Source organism: Scyliorhinus canicula, chromosome 4, assembly GCF_902713615.1.
Source record: "Scyliorhinus canicula chromosome 4, sScyCan1.1, whole genome shotgun sequence".
Taxonomy (NCBI): domain Eukaryota; kingdom Metazoa; phylum Chordata; class Chondrichthyes; order Carcharhiniformes; family Scyliorhinidae; genus Scyliorhinus; species Scyliorhinus canicula.
In genome coordinates, this window is record NC_052149.1 from 77,814,625 (window position 1) to 77,834,960 (window position 20,336).

The window sequence follows — 20,336 nt, forward strand, 5'->3', positions numbered from 1 at the left end:
AAAAGGGGCTGAATTTTCCTGTCCAGCCAAAGTCATTGGACTTCTGAACACTTCGTAGCATTTTATGGCCTTGCCGCCCGCTGTGGCGGGCTGTATAATTCTGCCTGCAATGAATAGCCATGTTGGTGAGACACCAGAAGGTAATGAAGGAAAGTAGGGTGTCAATGGTCTTTAGGAAACGTGATGGAAAGGGAGAAGGAGAAAAGAGAAAATATATTTTAAATTCAGGTACCATGGGCGGGATTCTCCGACCCCCCGCCGGGTCGGAGAATTGCCGGGGGGGGGGGGGGGGGGGGGGGGCGGGAATCGCAGCCCCCCCCCCGCCCCACCATCTCCCCCGTCAATTCTCCGACCGCGATGGGCCAAAGTCCCGCTCGTTCTATGCAGGTCCCGCCAGCGTACATTGGACTAGGTCCCTTACCGGCGGGACATGGCGGCGCAGGCGGGCTCCAGGGTCCTGGGGGGGTGGCGCGGTGCGATCTGGCCCCGGGGGGTGCCCCACGGTGGCCTGGACCGCGATCAGGGCCCACTGATCCACGGGCCTGTGCCATGGGGGCACTCTATTCCTACGTGCCGGCCGTGTAAGCCTCTGCGATGGCCGGCGTGAAGGTGAACCCCCCCCTGCCCATGCGCGGGGACGGAGTGGCGTGAACCACTCCGGCAATGGCCTAGCCCCTGAAGGTGCGGAGGATTCCGCACCTTTGGGGCGGCCCGACGACGGAGTGGTTCACGCCACTCCGTCCCGCCGGGACCCCCGCCCCGCCGGGTATGGAGAATCCTGCCCTATGTTGTTAAAATTACCATATCACTGTGTCTGCCATGGTACAATATTTAAAAAAACTTTCAAGAAGCATTGTTCTTAAATGCTGAAATTGAAAAGAAATGTTGGCAAATTTGAATTATGTAAAATCAATATCAATGATATCAATACAGTAAAGTCCTGAATTAGGTACATGGGATTTTGATTCATTATCCTGGTTAAGACTCCTTCTAATCATCAATAGCCTTGCTGGACACAGTGCCACCCTGTGGCAATGTCTTTTCCCTCCCCAAACAAATTAACTTTCCACCAGAAACCACTCAATGCCGGAACAAAGCCCTGGAATTAAAATATATTTTCTTCTTATATTTGTGTAAACTCATGTTTCTTTTTGGCTCACACACACACACATTATTCTTTATGATAAAACTGAGCAAAAACAATAGAAATCCAAAATTCCTCTACCTGTCTCCCATCATAACTTTAGCAGAAGACCTTCAAATTCCACATAGAAATGGGAGTAACCTGGCTAAAATGCTTCCCTGCTGCTTCAAGTTATTTTCTGGTTGCCCTCTGTGGATAGGTGTATCTGCTAATTTTCTGTCTCCCTCCTTTACCTCTCCATTTATCCAACTTGTTCTAACCTACAGGTCACACCTTACGGGGTGGGAGCAATTAATTTCCCCGTGAACCTTGCGGAATACGAGCTCACCCGTTAAGCGGGTGGAGGATCTTTAAACAATGTCTTGTTGCAAGATATATAAAGCTGGCGAAGTTAGGCACCGGCATGGCAGACTCGGTTGGGATCTACCATGTTATGTTTAAAATAACCATTGTAAATAAACCAAGTTTCTTTGAACGACTTGGTTTGGACTCCTTTGTTGCCTTATAAAACTGAATCACATCCTTGTCGGCAGTTTTATAAGGCCACAAAGCAGTCCACATCGAGTGGTTCAAAGAAACTTAATTTTTTACAACTATTATGTACTTCACACGGTAGATAACTATTATATACATCACACAGCAAATCCGAACTGGGTCTGCCTTGCCGGTGCCTAACTTGGCCAGCTTTATATATCATACAACTAGTTATTGTTTACAGGTCCCCCGCCCCCTAACGGGGGAAGCTCATATTTTCAAGGTTCACGGGGAAGTTCATTGTTCCTACCATGTAAGATACTTGTGGGTTATACCACAACTTAAAAAGCAATATTCAGTCATAAGGACACACACCTAAATAACAACTATTGCTTTTTTTAAAGGTTATGACTGGCATGGATAGAGGATTGGCTGACTGGAAGAACAGAGAGAGTGGGGATAACGGGGTCTTTTTCAGGATGGCAGCTGGTGACTAGTGGTGTGCCTTAGGGGCCACAACTTTTCACAATATACATCAATGATCTGGAGGAAGGAACTGAAGGTACTGTTGCTAAGTTTGCAGATGATACAAAGATTTGTAGCGGGGAAGGTAGTATTGAGGAAGCGGGGGGCTGCAGAAGGACTTGGACAGGCTAGGAGAGTGGGCAAAGAAGTGGCAGATGGAATACAACGTGGAAATGTGGCCTAATTCTGCTCCTTTGTCTTATGGTCTTATGGACGTACCAGCATTTTCTATTAAAATTTCTTAAAATTTTAGAGTACCCAATTCTTTTTTCCAATTAAGGGGCAATTTAGTGTGGTCAATCCACCTAACCTGCACATCTTTCGGTTGTGGGGGTGAAACCCACGCAAACACGGGGAGAATGTGCAAACTCCACACGGACAGTGACCCAGGATCGGGATTCAAACCCGGGTCCTCAGCGCCGTAGGCAGCAATGCTAACCACTGTGCCACCGTGCTGCCCTTTTTTCTATTTTCTTTTAACTCCGACCTCCAGCATTTGCATTGTTTCCTTTTCATTTTATACCCTGTATCAGTGCACTCTGAACTTTCTTTAGTATTCCTTTCTCCAGGCTCTTCCACCTCACCATGTTGAAATCATCGTATCTTACTCTTGACTGATTTTTTCCCCCCAAGATCTCAAAGTGGCGGAACTTCAAAGACAGCGAGTGATAGTGGATGGAAAGTATTCCGCCTGGGGGTCGGTGACCAGTGGTGTCCCGCAACGATCTGTTCTGGGACCTCTGCTCTTTGTGGTTTATTTAAATGACTTGGATGAGGAAGTGGAAGGGTGGGTTAGTAAGTTTGCTGATGACACAAAGGTTGGTGGAGTTATAGATAGTGTTGAGGGTTGTTGCAGGTTACAACTGGACATTGACAGGATGCAGGGATGGGCTGAGAAGTAGCAGATGGAGTTCAACCTTGATAAATGTGAAGTGATTCATTTTGGAAGGTTGAATTTGAATGCTGAATACAGGGTTAAAGGCAGGATTCTTGGAAGTGTGGAGGAACAGAGGGATCTTGGGGTCCACGAACATAGATCTCTCAAAGTTACCACCCAGGTTGATAGGGTTGTTAAGAAGGCGTATGGTGTGTTGGCTTTCATTAACAGGGGGATTGAGTTGAAGAGCCGCAAGGTTTTGTTGCAGCTTTATAAAACTCTAGTTAGACCACACTTGGAATATTGTGTCTGGTTCTGGTCACCTCATTATAGGATGTGGATGCTTTGGAGGGGGTACAGAGGAGATTTACCAGGATGCTGCCTGGACTGGAGGGCATGTCTTATGAAGAAAGGTTGAGGAAGCTAGGGCTTTTCCCACTGGAGCGAAGAAGGCAGAGGGGTGACTTGATAGAGATGTACAAGGTGATGAGAGGCATGGATAGAGTGGATAGCCAGAGACTTTTCCCCAGGGTGGAAATGTCTGTCATGAGGGGACATACTTTTAAGGTGATTGGAGGAAGGTATAGGGGAGATGTCAGAGGTAGGTTCTTTACACAGACAATGGTGGGTGTGTGGAATGCAGTGCCAGCAGAGGTGGTGGAGTCAGAGTCATTAGGGACATTTAAGCGACTCTTAGACAGGCAGATGGACAGCAGTAAATTGAAGGGGTGTAGGTTAGGTTGATCTTAGATAAGGATAAATGGTCGGCACAATATCGTGGGCTGAAGGGCCTGTACTGTGCTGTACTGTTCTATGTTTTATGTTCATGCATCCCAGTCTTCCTCTGGATAGCCCAGGCATTTAAAATTCAAGCTTGGTTTCACCTACCACTATTTCTTAATTAAACCCTTCACTCCTATTTATAGGGTTCTTCACTATAAACCTTGATCTTCCGTTTCTAAGTAAAACCCAAACTATACCCTTACCAATAGATGTGATGAACGACACAAGTAAAAGATTGAGAAAGCATGTGGACGCTCTTCCCCAACAATTACTGCGGCTAACGAAGCAGTGTCTATAGTAACAAATACAGTTCAAAAAGGGCTTAAGTATCTTGTACCTTTTGTGGAGCTGGAGTGAGGTGGGATGAAGGGGTGCTCAGAATACATTTTGCTGAAACAGATTAAACGCAATTTATGATGTTACCTGGTGGTTCTGTTCCACAAGTGTTAAATGCTCTTTCAACACATTATGATGGGCATTGTCTGCACATTGAGTGCTCCCATCATCTGCAGCATTCTCCCCATGGTGCTCTGAAGGAGAGATCAAGACAGATGCAAGTCAAAAATATGTAAATGATGATGATGCCAAATGGTTAACTTTCCTTGAAAATATTTGAAAGAGTACAGATATCCTTTCAAAAGTTTTGATTAACCACTACCAGATTGAGACCATGAAAGTATTTAATTTAAAATAATAGTTCAAGGTGTTCTAAAATAGCAACTATCATCTTCTCTGGAGATTGAAATAGTAAAGGATTTTGCTCATGTTCTCATTTTCATGCTGCTGATTAAAAGCACTCAACCTCAGATTCATGAATAACACAGCATTTTTCACTCCTACTGTGGGTGGAATATCAGTTGGAATAAGATGTTCTGACCTATCTTCTTTTGTTAACAAGCTAAAATTGTTTTCCTGGAACCTCCAATTGGGTTGCGGTGAAAGCAGATGGTCTGATCAGGCAAATAAGACCAAACCACATTAGTGATGGACCACCCTCAATTTAACTGGTTTCTCCCGCAGTTCCCTCAACTGCTCACCAAACAGCAGGAGAAAGCAATTTAAATGCCACTGAGAACCCAAGTTATTTAAAAAGGAGTTATCCCTCATTGCAAAAGTAAAATATTCAGTGAAAACCACAGCTGTACTCAGAGGAATGCACAAAAGCAAAATAGATGATATTTAAAGGGTTGATACCACTGGATCACAACAACGTACATCACAGCAAATATTGTATTTACTATGCTGCAAAATCTTATTCAGCAGTGAGTGGGTGGCACTGGAGCTGGGGTTTCGTAACAAGGCTCTCCACCAAACTACATAAATTTGACAGTTCTGCAACATGCCATCCTTTAGTTAGATAGCCCAGCACAAAAGTATTCTGCAGTGTATAGGCAGATGTCCACATCTTTGGAGCGTAACAGAAAAAGTAGAACTTCATTGTTCAATATTAATGATTTAACTGGCAATGTATCGTGTTTCACAATTGTGATTTTCAGTGTGATCACACATTTTCAATGTAATATAAATTGGTGTATCAATGATTTGCAATGTAGGTGTGTAGGTCAGATTTGCAATGCAAACTAAGAAATCAGGGGTTTCCAATGTAATTGGGTTTGCAATAAAAAAATGGGCATATCCACTATTTGTAATGTAAGTGGGAACACTGAACGTTTCCAAAATAAATATCTCTTTTAGGGAACTGTAATGTAAATGAATATTGCCTAAAATCCCTGCAACGAACAGCATACCGTAGCAACAGGACCCATCCCCATCCATCTCCCTGGCCAATGTCATGAACTGGAATAGACGGTTCATAAAAACTAATTCGGACCTCATGTACTCTCCATCATCATGATCATTTACACCATTGGCACTCATACCTTTGGCTACCTCCGCCCTGTGTTGTGGAATTCCTTCCCTATAGTCCCATCGTTGTTCCACCTACTTTCCTTACTGAAGATTTTCCCTAAAATCTATCTCTTTAAGCAAACTTGTGACAAACCCCTTCTAATATCTCCCTTTATTGGTTTTCACAAATACAAATTAATGGAGTTTCAATCTGACATTTGCTTTGTGCTTTATATGTTCTGCATGCTTCCTAATGATTGTATTTTCATGTTAAGTAGCTTATACTTTAAAATATCAAATTAAAATATATGTTGGTTTATTTCAAGCATGGGTGACAAAAAAAGTTACAATTTAACAAGCTTCATTTAGCCCTCAACTCCTGAAACTACAAATAATCATTAATAATAATCTTTATTATTGTCACAAGTAGGTTTGCATTAACACAGAAATGAAGTTCCTGTGAAAATCCCCTCGTCGCCACACTCGGGAACCTGTTTGGGTACACAGAGGGAGAATTCAGAATGTCCAAACCACCTAACAGCACGTCTTTCGTGACTTGTGGGAAGAAACCGGAGCACCTGGAGGAAACCCAAGTAGACACAGGGAGAACATGCAGACTCCGCACAGAAAGTGACCCAAGCCGGGTATCGATCCTGGGAACCTGGCGCTGTGAATCAACATTGTTAATCACTGTGCTACCGTGCTGCCCTATGTTGTGGAATAGAATTCTTGAAGGTTACAATGCTGGAAGAACATATTCTCAAGTGTTCGAAAGGTGAAACTGGATTTAAATTAATAATTTTTTCCAACCGTGCCTGATCTTCATGCACATAAAGTGCCTCAGTCACTTTGGTGTTTTTAGAAACAGCCATGTGACACTGCTCGAAACTCAGCCCAAGTCGGAGGGAAAACTGGTGACAGTCAAGGCAGCATTCATAAAGTTATTGTTGTACTAATGTCCGCTGTGAAGGGCTTGTCACTTCTATTCCAGTTTTTAAAATATGCCCAACTGCGTGCTTTCTCAGTGGTTTGGTTAGAAAATGCACCATCAACCGTACTGCTAAGCCTTATAAACCAGCAAGTCAGATATGACTCAGGCCTCTGCTGAAGTATCTAAGGGCAATGGTAAGAGCATCACAATATCAGGCACAATGCGTGCTCTTGATTACCTTCCCGCGACCCCCCGTGGAAATTATACATTTGTGCATACAAAGCATCAGGCTTGACAATTGTGTGCATCTCACGCTCCAGCCCCAGAATGAGTAATCAGATGGTATTCGCCGTTCAGGATAAAGTTGCCAACCCTAGTTGGATAACTCACTGCAGATGACATCACATGACCTCTCACCTCCAACTGCCCCATTCCACATGCCCACCACTCATTGCCCGTCATGTCCATCCTCCAGGCACACCAGTTGCCCATCTCTTCATTGCCCAAGTAGATTATACGTGACTGTCAGTAGAGCAACCTTTCACTACCATCTCCAGTATTTCTTGTAACTAACAACAGGAGAGTGGCAGCCTTAGTCAATACCTACTGAAGAGCAGAACTTGAGCCAGGTACCTGGTGATCGCCTGTCTCTATACAACTGAGTGGCAGCACAAATGGGAGGCAAGAGAATAGAAGACGTAACAAATCAGGTGTCCAGCTAGTAGCAAAAATAATTTTTCTATGTAAAATAATTGAATGCCCATTTATGGATATACAATCTACTAGATTTGGGAAGGAAGTCTTATCTAATTGAAGCAAGCACCGTGAAACTGCATGCACACATCTCATGATTTTTCATCAGTTAATTTTAATGGTGGAGAATCATGAGCTGCACATGCATGTAGTTTCCTAAAGTGTGCTCCCAATGAGCACTGGTCTGTGCAAGGAGCATGCAGGTTTGTTCTTAGTCGATACCAGGTTTCACAACCGTGATACTTCCAAAAGTGATTAGAGAAATGTTAAGTGAGTACATCAGGTTTTAGCAATATAAATTGGTGTACTCCCAGTTTGTAATGCTAATGGGTATTCCTTGAGTTGCAATACATGTGGGTATATCAGAAGTTTCCAATGTTAGCATATGTACCGGAGGTTTGCAATGTAAGTGGGTATAACAAAGATTTTCAATATAAATGGCTGTAGCTGAGGCTTGCAGCACAAATAGATTTATGGGTTTTCCAATATATGTGAAAACCTGGGTTTGCAATGTAAATCCATACTAATTAAAATATCGCACCTGCAATCTCATCCTTTTGGTCTAATTGCCTGATGCTGACCGACACTGTACTGTTATACATCTGTTATCATTTAAATGACTTGATTTCCTGTGATGGAGCAAGTAGAGTTCTGTCTTTAGAACTCTTTTAAACATGAGTAGCATAACTGAAATTTCCATCATAATGTCCAGGCAAACATATCATTGACAGTGAGTAAGTGCTGATTGGCATTAACCTTACACGGTATGAAAGATGGCAAGCAGCTTCTCTGCAATAATTACTTTTTTGACTGCCAAATGTCCTGTTTTGAAAGCTTCACAATTATTGGAATGCTGCACCATGCATGCACACCCGCAAAACAATTGAAAACCCTGTTGCTTTTGGAATACCAACAATCATATTGTGTAGTAGGCCCTGCAGGAATCACTCAAAAGTGTTCTCACTGTCGCTGGAAGAAGCTGATTTATGCTGGGGCGTGATCCATAGATGGGAGTTGTTCTTCACATCATCCAAATGGTGACGTTTCAAATTTGAGAATGACCTATGAATCTGGAAGCTATTCGAACAAGGAAGCATCAAGTCAATTCTAATCCTGTTCTTGCTCAACGCTCTACATGCATACTTGCCAGTGAGATCACTGGATAGCCATCAGGAAGACTGGTTGATTCCACCCTACTCTTCCCAACTCAGGAGAACTGGAGCAGCCCAACAGCTCAATTCAGTAAAATGAGTTAACCTAATAAGGACTGGGAATTGCATTTGCAGCCTTTCTGTTTCACACCAAGCAACTGATTTTTTGGGGGTGGCTGAAAACCCATGTTAACTGATTTAATATTTCCTGACCCTGGAATCAAAGCTTGCTTCTATTGAACGTGGAAGAACTTGGTTCAAAAGTACTTTAAGATTATATTTTATTGTGAATAAAAAGGCATCAAAACAGACTGGAATTGCTCTCCTAACACAAACAAACAGTACAGGCAAGCAAAGAATAAACCTGAACAGAAAACATTATTATTGCACGCAGTCCGACTCAGCTTTAGAGATATTTACCACAATTTTCCACATTTCCAATTCAAAATACTGACCAATTTCAGTCCTGTAATAATTTTAAGCTCTTTATAAACAAAAAGCCTAACTTCATGCAAATTTGCTGAATAATTTCTATACATACTTAATAGGAGTAATGTCAGAAAGTGGAAGCAGGATTGGGCACTGCCCCATCTTCTCCTCCAGACTAGATCCCATTCCTGAAATGTAGGTGTGGTAAGGCATACAGATTTCCTGCTCTTCAATTTCTGGCAATGCTGCTCTTTAGCCAAATACTAAGACAGGAAGAAAGCTTCTGAGTGACATCCCCTTTGAAATAACCCCATGTGGAGAATTGAGTGACCCATCACCACCAATTTTATCTGCTCCCTATCCGTCCTTCCCAAAAGGCACTGGCTCCTTGCTGGAGTGAAGTACCCCACATTGAGTGTCAACAGGCTATTGTACCGGGGTTTGGCAGGCATCACAACCAAACCCAATCCTATCTTTGTCACATTTACGTTCCTAGCCAGACTGACCAAACAGCCATGAATAGTTGGCCCTCTGCTGAAATTCCGCTACGGTGAACCATAGTGAACCTTGACCAGCATCTTGACTGAACTCGGTAAACTTAGCACACATCAAATCTGAGACATCCTTTGTATATGACCATGCAGCCGTGCTAACAATACATTCAATCGGATTTAAAGTAAGTCTATTTATTCTCAATCTCCTTTTAACTTTTTCAGTTACTTAAAAAAATGATTGACTAACTTTGGATAGAATACTGAGTGTTCATGCAACAGTCCAGGTGCCTGCCATTACACTGGATCAAGAGAGACCTGTTTTATTGAATCAAGTGGCAGTAATTCTATTTACTGTGAGTCTGCACATGAGGTTGAGCACACCCATCAAAATGTCCACCCTATTGCTCCACTGATGGCACAGTTGCTGAAGGTACTGGGCTGGATTCTCCTAAAATGAGACTATGTCTCCACGCCGTAAAAACGATGGAGTTTTACTCCCGAAATTCCTTGAAAAAAGTTAGATGAATTCATAGCCATGCAGGGGGCTAGCAGGGACCCGGAGTGAATCTTGCAGCTTTTGCTGTAGATACGAGCCCCCGCACTTCTGAGTCAGAGGCTGCGCATGCGCATGGCGGCGACCTCCAGCGGCCGCACCGCGCTCCATGGCAGACTCAGACTGCGGAGCCACACCGAGGAAAGAGACGTCCCGATTGGCTGCACGCCTGAGCCTCAACTCCCGCACATCTAATCGCTGGCCCCCTCTAAAGCCCCCTCCCGGTCTCTGATCTGCCTGTCCCCGACCAGGACGGCCACGGACTGAGTTTGCAGCCGCCACGCGAGCATCCCGATCGGCAATAGGTGGTTAGTTCTATGCTGTCGAGAACTCGGCTGGTCGGGAGCAGAGGATCGCTGAGCAGGCCTCTGGCAATGGGCCCCCGGAGACGCAGCGCACTCTACGGTGATGCAGATTTTCGGTGCCCGGAGAATCGCTGGACCGGCTATGGGCCTGATTACGCCATCAAACTGGATTCTCTGCCCTGGCACCGGCTACGATTACGGCGTAGGGCTGCAGAAAATCCAGCCCACTGTGTTAGTTTAGTACAAATGCGTAAAGTGACAAAAGCCACAAGGATAATTCCTGGCTTGTGCTGGAGACCTTTGCTGAAAAGTATCTGTATATGTGTGTATTAAGTAAGGGTAAGATCTTGCTCACATTTGAATGAGATTGCAGTACGCAATGAGTTTACATTTGTACAGAAAGAATGGCTATTTGAGAGGCCTGCCAGATCTAGTAGAAAGGAAACAATTAAAAAAAAATGAATCAATGCTTTCAAGTAAGGGGTAGAGATAAGTGAGACTCTTGGGCAGATCATTTAACCTGCAGTGGCTAGGATAGTGCTGCCTTAGAACCAGAGACCACCACAACAGCAACGTTTAACATCCCTCGGTGATCCAACGGTAAGTCTGTAAGTGGCAGGTGGTGAAAAGGGGCCTTTGATGATTTTGAGGTCGTCAGCAAGGCAACAGCAGCTGCCAATCAGTTGGCACATTGGGAGACATACTCCTACCTGAAACAAGTTCTTCATATATTGTGAGAGTGAACTGTGCTTTGAAGTGTCCCTGTCCTTCCAATAAAGTGTTTATAAAGGAACAAGTTTGTCATAACCATATCCAGGTGCATCAGGAGAAAAATGATGACTGTTCTGACTCTTGAGCGAAAAATGAGCACATTGTCAAATATCTTTTCTTCATGGAGATTGTTCTTTAATCATATGTGTAATTGATCATTTCGCATCCACACACCAAAATCACAAACTAAATCTTGTTCCAGCATTTCTTCTTCCAGTAGATATCAGCCTGGCATTTGCTTATGGATCCTTGCTTTGGAATACTTCCTGTCTTTTTGGAATGCCATGGATGGTCTCTTACAGAGAAAGGAGCGTAACTTTGCAAGGACTGGGTGTTCTTTGGAAATAAATAAACGACAACCTGCATTTCAAAGGTCCGTCAAGGATGCAAGTTCCTAATTTACTTCACATGTAAGGACCAGACCTGACCAGCCAGACCAAAAGGCACATTTTAAAAGTTAGATTTTAAGGGTCTTTTGAATGAGGAAAAATTCAGTGTATGATGCTCTGCCATTGGCATTCAGTATGGTCATTATGAATCAACAGAGAATGGAAAGGTTAAATTGCAGCTCATGTGTTCCTACCATAACTATAATGGGCTGGTTTAAGATTGAGGACCTTCACAGGCATGGACTAGTGATCCTGCAGATTAGAAAGTAATTTATTACTGTTCACTTGATTTTACTCAACATGCAACAAACAGTCTCCTTATGCTTAGCACTTGATAGCATAACTGCAGATTTTAGTGAGGATTGTTTTAGGTTAATGAAAATTATATGAAGTCAAATGCCACTGGATTAAGTTCCTGGGCTTTGGTTACAATTTCTTAAATTACTGACAATTATTCATGTCTTTCAACTCCTCAATAGGGGCAAATATAAAATCCAGAATAAGTAAAAGCCACTCAACCTAACAAGCCCTTCTATTCAGAGTCCAAGCTTTCTTCGACTTCTCCCGCCGCCTGTTTATTGATCTACTTCAAGGGATACTAAGCTTATTCCCCTAATTCCCTTGAAGGACAAAGGGTATGAAGATATTAAATAAAATGAAGACTACCATGATTATAAAGCTGTTTTCAGAAAAGTGCTTCAACTCACAAATATGATAAACTGGTCTTGCCATGTTCTAAGATCAATGCTATATTTATTGAAGGATAGATTTGAGTGGGTTTCCAGATCCACCTTACCAACAGGTTGGAGGTAAACAATACAGACTTGGTTTTGTATAAATGCTTATTTTAAAATGTCTGTTAAGTTAGCAGGATCCATCCTTGCAATCTTGTCTGCTTTACACAGTGGTTCTGACTCCTCCACTGTGGCACCAAAACTAATGCCATGAATTCCAGCAATTGTTGTGATGCCAAGTTTGATGTGTGTGAAATACTACTGCAAGTGGTTGAAGGAAAGGCTCTTCACGGGAGGATAAAACTTTGTCTTATCAATTATAATTTGCCTTAGGGCTATTGTTTTGAGAACTACTCACAGAGGCCTGGATGAAAACTGGGGTCAGTGCTCCTCTGCAGCACGGTAGCACAGTGGGTAAGCACTGTTGCTTCACAGCTCCAGGGTCCCAGGTTCAATTCCCGGCTTGGGTCACTGTCTGTGCAGAGTCTGCATGTTCTCCCTGTGTCTGCGTGAGTTTCCTCTGGGTGCTCCGGTTTCCTCCCACAAGTCCCAAAAGACGTGCTGTTACATGAATTGGATATTCTGAATTCTCCCTCTGTGTGCGACTAGGGGATTTTCACAGTAACTTTATTGCAGTGTTAATGTAAGCCTACTTGTGACAGTAAAGATCATTATTATTCTCCTCTGCTATTTACAGAATAATCATATGTTATTGCTGATGATAATGAGGGCTCAAGCTCAGGGAAGCTGCTGACAGCTCCCACTGCAGAAACAGCTGGTTGGAGAAGTAGTAAGAGAGTTTATATAAATGCTCCCAGAAAGACTTGGTTGCCCATTCTTCTCTGTGGAGGCATAATTCTCCACAGCCATCAACCATTCCCACAACACGCACTTGGTTGAACGTTTCAAAAGAAAATAGACAGATGCCAACTTTGCAAGGGGTAAGAGGTATAAACACCACACCTAGCCAGGAGCGATCTGAAAATAGTCCAAGCCAATGCTGAATATGGAAGGTCTGAATAGCCTTTTGTTGCATCTAATTCAGGATATACAGCTGTGGAAAATCATTACATCACAGCTGAAAAGTTGTACGTTGTGACTATAAGGAATTAGCATTGCACTTGCAAATGTATAATCGTGCAGGACACAGCCAATTAAAGGCGTACTGATTGGCTGGCAGCTCTAGCAGTCCCAGAATTCAGTTGCAGGCACTGCTGGGACTGCAACCAAACCCCGGGATGAAGGCAGCCATGGCATCTGGACCCAGGCAAGTCCCTTTTGGATGGGGAAGGATTGGGGAGTGAGGGGTGGGTTTTGATACCAGGTGGGAAGGGACAAAGAAGAGGTAACATCTTATCAAAGGACCCGGATGTGCACAGGAACCCCCACCCCCAAAGGATGTACCTCTTCATAGAATTTACAGAATTTACAGTGCAGAAGGAGGCCATTCGGCCCATCGATTCTGCACCGGCTCTTGGAAAGAGCATCCTACCCAAGGTCAACACCTCCACCCTATCCCCATAACCCAGTAACCCCATCCAACACTAAGGGCAATTTTGGACACTAAGGGCAATTTATCATGGCCAATCCACCTAACCTGCACATCTTTGGACAGTGGGAGGAAACCAGAGCACCCGGAGGAAACCCACGCACACACGGGGAGGATGTGCAGACTTTGCACAGACAGTGACCCAAGCCGGAATCGAACCTGGGACCCTGGAGCTGTGAAGCTATTGTGCTATCCACAATGCTACCGTGCTGCTTCTTTCTTCCTACCTTTTAACTAGTCTAATTAAAAAAAGGTCTACCCACTCCTGCCCATGCCAGCCATATTATGGTGTGGACAGCATAATATTCAGGTTAGCTTGTGAACAAGATCATTGCCTGTTCATTATCTTTTTTTTAATATAATTTTTATTGGAATTTTTTACAGAAAATATAAAACATAACGACAAACAATGAAATGCAACAAAATAACCTATAATAACTGTGACACCCCCAGACCGTATCGGCGCATGTATCACATCCCCCCACCCCCCCAACCCTAATGAACAACAAAAGAACTTAAAAAATATTAAAATTAAATAAACAAACATAGTCATTGTCGGCCACCCCCCTTTTCCCTCCCCTTTTCCCTCCCCTTTTCCCTCCCCGGGTTGCTGCTGCTGCTGTCCCCGTACCCTATCGTTGAGCCAGAAAGTCGAGAAAAGGCTGCCACCGCCTAAAGAACCCTTGTACCGACCCTCTCAGGGCGAATTTGACCTTCTCTAGCTTAATGAAACCCGCCATGTCATTGATCCAGGTCTCCACGCTTGGGGGCCTCGCATCCTTCCATTGTAGCAAGATCCTTCGCCGGGCTACTAGGGACGCAAAGGCCAGCACACCGGCCTCTTTCGCCTCCTGCACTCCTGGCTCCACCCCAACCCCAAAAATCGCGAGTCCCCATCCTGGCTTGACCCTGGATCCCACCACCCTCGACACCGTCCTCGCCACCCCCTTCCAGAACTCCTCCAGTGCCGGGCATGCCCAGAACATATGGGCATGGTTCGCTGGACTCCCCGAGCACCTGACACACCTGTCCTCACCCCCAAAGAACCTACTCATCCTCGTCCCAGTCATGTGGGCCCGGTGCAGCACCTTGAATTGGATGAGGCTAAGCCGCGCACACGAGGAGGAAGAATTAACCCTCTCCAGGGCATCAGCCCATGTCCCGTCTTCGATCTGTTCCCCCAGTTCCCCCTCCCACTTCGTTTTCAGCTCCTCTACTGACGCCTCCTCCGCCTCCTGCATAACCTTGTAGATATCAGATATCTTCCCCTCTCCGACCCAGACCCCCGAAAGCACCCTGTCGCTCACCCCCCTCGCGGGAAGCGAAGGGAATCCCTCCACCTGCCGCCTAGCAAATGCCTTTACCTGCAGATACCTGAACATGTTCCTCGGGGGGAGCCCAAATTTCTCCTCCAACTCCCCCAGGCTCGCAAACCTCCCATCAATAAACAGGTCCCTCAGCTGTCTGATGCCCGCTCTGTGCCAACCCTGAAATCCCCCATCAATGTTCCCCGGGACGAACCTATGGTTCCCCCTTAACGGAGCCTCCATCGAGCCCCCCACTTCTCCCCTATGTCGCCTCCACTGCCCCCAAATCTTGAGGGTAGCCGCCACCACCGGACTCGTGGTATACCTCGTAGGAGGGAACGGCCACGGCGCCGTTACCAGGGCCCCCAGGCTTGTATCGCCACAGGACACCCTCTCCATCCGTTTCCATGCTGCCCCCTCCCCCTCCATTACCCACTTGCGCACCATCGACACATTGGCCGCCCAATAATACCCCGAGAGATTGGGTAACGCCAGCCCCCCACCATCTCTACCCCGCTCCAAGAAGACCCTCTTCACCCTCGGGGTCCCATGCGCCCAAACAAAGCTCATGATGCTGCTAGTCACCCTTCTAAAAAAGGCCCTAGGGATAAAGATGGGCAAACACTGGAAAAGGAACAAGAACCTCGGGAGAACCGTCATTTTGACGGACTGCACTCTACCCGCCAACGATAGCGGCACCATGTCCCACCTTTTAAATTCCTCTTCCATCTGCTCCACCAGCCTGGTAAAATTAAGCTTATGGAGAGTCCCCCAACTCCTGGCCACCTGCACCCCCAGGTATCTGAAACTCTTCACTGCCCTCTTAAATGGGAGTCTCCCGATTCCCTCCTCCTGATCACCCGGGTGTACTACAAATACCTCACTCTTGCCTAAATGTAACTTATAGCCCGAGAAGCCCCCAAATTCCGCTAACAGCTCCATCACCCCCGGCATTCCCCCTTCTGGATCCGCCACATACAACAGCAGGTCGTCCGCATACAGCGATACACGATGTTCCTCCCCACCCCGCACCAGACCCCTCCATCTCCCTGACTCCCTCAACGCCATAGCCAAAGGTTCGTTCATTATCTTTTTAAGAAATGGTAGACAGGCTGCTGATTTTGCTACCTGCCTATCTACCATTTTATGGGGAACACACAAGAGGTGGGCAGGAAGGCTGTGGGATAGCCCTCTGTCACATTTTACACACTCCCCTTGCCAAAAACACACCTGGTGCAGGGCCATAAAATCAAACCCCAAGAACTAATCACATAATTAATGATTGGCGATTCTGTTGAAAAGATATATGCTGCCACATTTTCATTGTAGACGGACTGAAAATAAAAGTGTGACTTGTGAACAGGTGAGCTCTTGTAGCTCTTGAAGCTATTGTACAAAGTCTTGTTGGCTGCACACTGCAGTGACAGCAAAAATCCAATTCGCTTAACATGCTACAGGTGAATCAGGACAATCTGCCAATATGAAAATGGATCGGAGAAAGGTGCTTTTACCCAAAAGGAGCTTTTACCAAATGGAGTTCTGCTTTGCAATTTGCAAAACTATGGGTACTGAAACAATTTCCTGCTGATGCCAAGTAAATAAGTATATATTACCCCGAATAAGCAGTGCTAAGTTACAAAATGTACAAAAGATGACTTTATGTCTGCAACAGATCTTCAAGCAGTCACACAACTACTTCAATCAATATAAAACACTTGCAAATTAGCAATGTTCACTAAAATGAGCCCTCCCCATCAATTATAACCTATCATGGAATGACACTTCACCAGCCGCAATTATATTTGCAAATTAGAGCGCAGCACGGTGGCGCAGTGGTACCACTGCAGTCTCACGGTGCCGAGATCCCAGGTTTAATCCCGGCTCTGGGTCACTGTCTGTGTGGTGTTTGCACATTCTCCCCGTGTTTGCGTGGGTTTCGCCCCCACAACCCAAAGATGTGCCAGGTAGGTGGATTGAACACGCTAAATTGCCCCTTAATTGGAAAAAATGAATTGGGTACTTGAAATTTATAAAAAAAAATATTTGCAAATTAGTTCAATGCCATAATTTACTTTGTCTCAGAGAAATTTTTATCAGTACCTACCATCTGCTTGCATTTGCCTCGCTCCCCCACTTTAATTTTAAGTGTATTTTATTCCAAACATGTACCAAAACAGGTGACAACACATAAACACTCTGGGAAACATACTTCCCAGCAATCCTAACCCTAATCTGTATAGTCTGTACAGATTTTCCCCCTTTCTCACAACCCCCACGTCAACGACGAACAGCTCCACAAACACGGTCACAAACATCCCCCACCTTTTCTAAAACCCCTCTGCAGAGCCCCTTAACTCATTTTATTTTCTCCAACCGCAGGAAGTCGTACAGATCACCCAACCAAGCCTTTACTCCCGGTGGCGATGCCGACCGCCACTCCAGTAAAATTTGCCGCCGTCAATCAGAAGCGCGAAGGCCACAACATCGGCCTTCCTCCTCTCCATGAGCTCCGGCTTCACTGATACCCCAAATATCGCCACCAAAGGGTATGGGTACACCCGGTCCTCCACTATCCTGGCTAAGAACGCGAAAACTCCCGGCCAGAATCATTAAAATTTTTCACAACCCTAAAACATGTGTGCGTGATTCACTGGCCCCCGCCCACACCTCTCACACTCATCTGCTACCCCCTGAAAGAACCCACTCATTCTCACCAGTCATATGCACCCTGTGCACCACCTTAAACTGCATCAGGCTCATCCTTGCACAAGAGGAGGTCCCGTTTACCCTTCGCAGTGCCTCACTCCATACTCCCCAATTGATCTCCCCTCCCAACTCTGCTTCCCATTTCTCCTTGATCTTCACCATCCGCTCGCCTCCCTGCCAACCCCCCCCCCAGCCACTTGTATATATCCTCAATTCTTCCCTTCCACATCCGGAAGCAGCAGTCGCTCCAGCAATGTGTATCCCGGCAGCTAGGGAACCCTCTCCAGACCTTTTGCACAAAGTCCCTATCCTGCAGATATCTGAACTCACTCCCCCTCGGCAGCTCTACCCTCCCTTAGCTCCTCCAGACTGGCGAACCCTTCCTCCAAATACAGATCCCTCACCTTGACCAGCCCTACTTCCCTCCACCTCCTGTATACACGATCCATCCCCCCCCAGCACAAACCCATGATTCTCACCCAGCAGTGTTAATATCGACATCCCTTCCACCCTAAAATGCCTCCTCAATTGATTCCATATCTTTATCATCGTGAACTGCACCACTGGGCTCCCTGAATACCTACTCGGAACCCCATTGGCAACGCTGCCATCACCATAGCCTTCAAACTAGACCGCTTACAAGATTCCTCCTTCATCCTAACCCACTCTACCCCTTCTCCTTCCCACCATCGCCGCACTTTATCCACATTCGCCGCCCAATAATAATGAAGCAGGTTCAGCAACACCAACCCCCCCTGCTGCCTCTGCCTCTGTAGCAGGGCCCTCCCCACCCTCGGCACCTTCTATGCTCATACAAAGTCCAAAATGATCGGGTCCAATTTCTGAAAAAAGGTCTTTGTTATAATATTCACCACTTGGACCACCCCCCCCCCCCCCCCCCCCCCCCCCCCCCCTGCCAATGTCAACTGCAGTATGTCCCACCTCTTAAGATCCTTCCTGGCCTCCTCCACCAGCTTCGTTAAGTTGCACTTATGGAGCCCCGTCCATTCGCTCGCTACTGGAATCCCCAAATACCTAAACCTAGCCCTCGCTACCGTAAATGGCATCCCACCTAAATTTGCCCGCCGCCGTAACTCATTCACCGGGAAAAACTCGCTTTCTCCTACATTCAGTTTATACCCGAGAACCCTCCAAACCTCCACAGCAGGCCCATAATCCTTCCCATACTCTCCAGCGGATGTGAAACATACAGCAAGAGGTCATCGGCATAAAGCGCCACCACCCGATGCTCTCTCTGTCTCCTCATAAACCCCCACCACTCCGCTGATGCCCCCGAAAGCCATCGACTCTATGGCCAGTGCAAACAATAACGGCGACAGTGGGCACCCCTGCCTTGTATCCCTGTGTAAGTCAAAGCTTCGTGAACTCATATTATTCATCCTCGCACTCGCCTTTGGTGCTACATGCAGCAACCGCACCCATGCCACAGATCTTGGGCCCAAACCCAAACCTTCCCAAAACCTCGAACAAGTATCGCCACTCCACCCGATCAAATGCCTTCTCCACATCCATGGTAACCACCACCTCTGCCACGAGAGCCCCCGACGATTCATCACTACGTTCAACAGCTGACTTATATTACTCGTGAGCTGCCTGCCCTTCACGAAGCCTGTTTGATCTTCTGCAACCACCACCGGAACACAGTCCTCCATCTTCCGCACCATCAACTTAGCCAATAATTTCACATTCGCGTTCAATCGTGATATGGGTCTATACGACCCTAATTCCACCAGGTCCTTCCCCTTTTTTGGGATTAGCGTGATTACTGCCTGCGTCATCGTCTCTGGCAGCTCCCCTGTCTCCAGCGCGTCATTAAACATCCACCACAGATGTGGTGCCAGATCCATCGCAAATTCCTTATAAAATTCCGCCGGGTACCCATCTGGCCCTGGAGCCTTCCACAACTTCACATCCCTGATATTATCCAGCACCTCCCTCAGATCCAAGGGCTCCTGCAACTTCTGCCTTTTTGCTTCCTCCACCTGGGGAAATTCCAGCTCATCCAGAAACCGCCCCATGTCCCGCTCCTGTCCCCCGGGTCTACCTCGTACAGTCCCTTGTAGTATTGCCTAAATGTCTTGTTTATCTTCCCCTGCTCCGACACTACATCTCCAGCCCCACTCCATATCTGCAATATTTCCCTGGATGTGGTCTGCCTCCGCAGCTGGTGCACCAGCATGCGGCTCGCCTTCTCCCCATACTCAAATTGCACCCCTCTTGGCCTACGCAGTTGCCCTAACATCCTCCCCGTTGTCAGCCTGTCAAACTGCCCCTGAACCGAATCTCCAGCCAGTGGGGTGCATGGTCCGAGATAACTATCCCCGCATACTTTGTCCCTCCACCCTAACCAATATCCCTGACTCACTACAAAGTAATCAATCCTCGAATACACCTTATAGATGTGTGAAAAGAAGGAATACTCCCTTCCCCCTGGGTTCTGAAAGCGCCATGGATCCACCATACCCATCCTCTCCATAAACCCCCCAACTCCCTTGCCATTCATACCCTACTCATCGACCTGGGGCTTGACCTATCCACTAATGGCTGTCGGGCACAATTAAAATCTCCTTCCATGATCAACTGGTGCGTGGC

General features: G+C 46.0%; 1 protein-coding gene across 15 annotated transcripts in view; it reads right to left on the reverse strand.

The window, feature by feature from the left end:
* LOC119964697 (phosphodiesterase 4D interacting protein) overlaps window positions 1-20,336 on the reverse strand; it is a 695,800-nt gene that overhangs the window by 180,458 nt on the left and 495,006 nt on the right. For all 15 annotated transcript variants that reach the window (XM_038794557.1, XM_038794548.1, XM_038794556.1 and 12 more), the window contains one exon: window positions 4,227-4,333. In XM_038794557.1, the coding sequence (XP_038650485.1) occupies window positions 4,227-4,333 (107 nt within the window). The remainder of the gene's footprint in view (window positions 1-4,226; window positions 4,334-20,336) is intronic.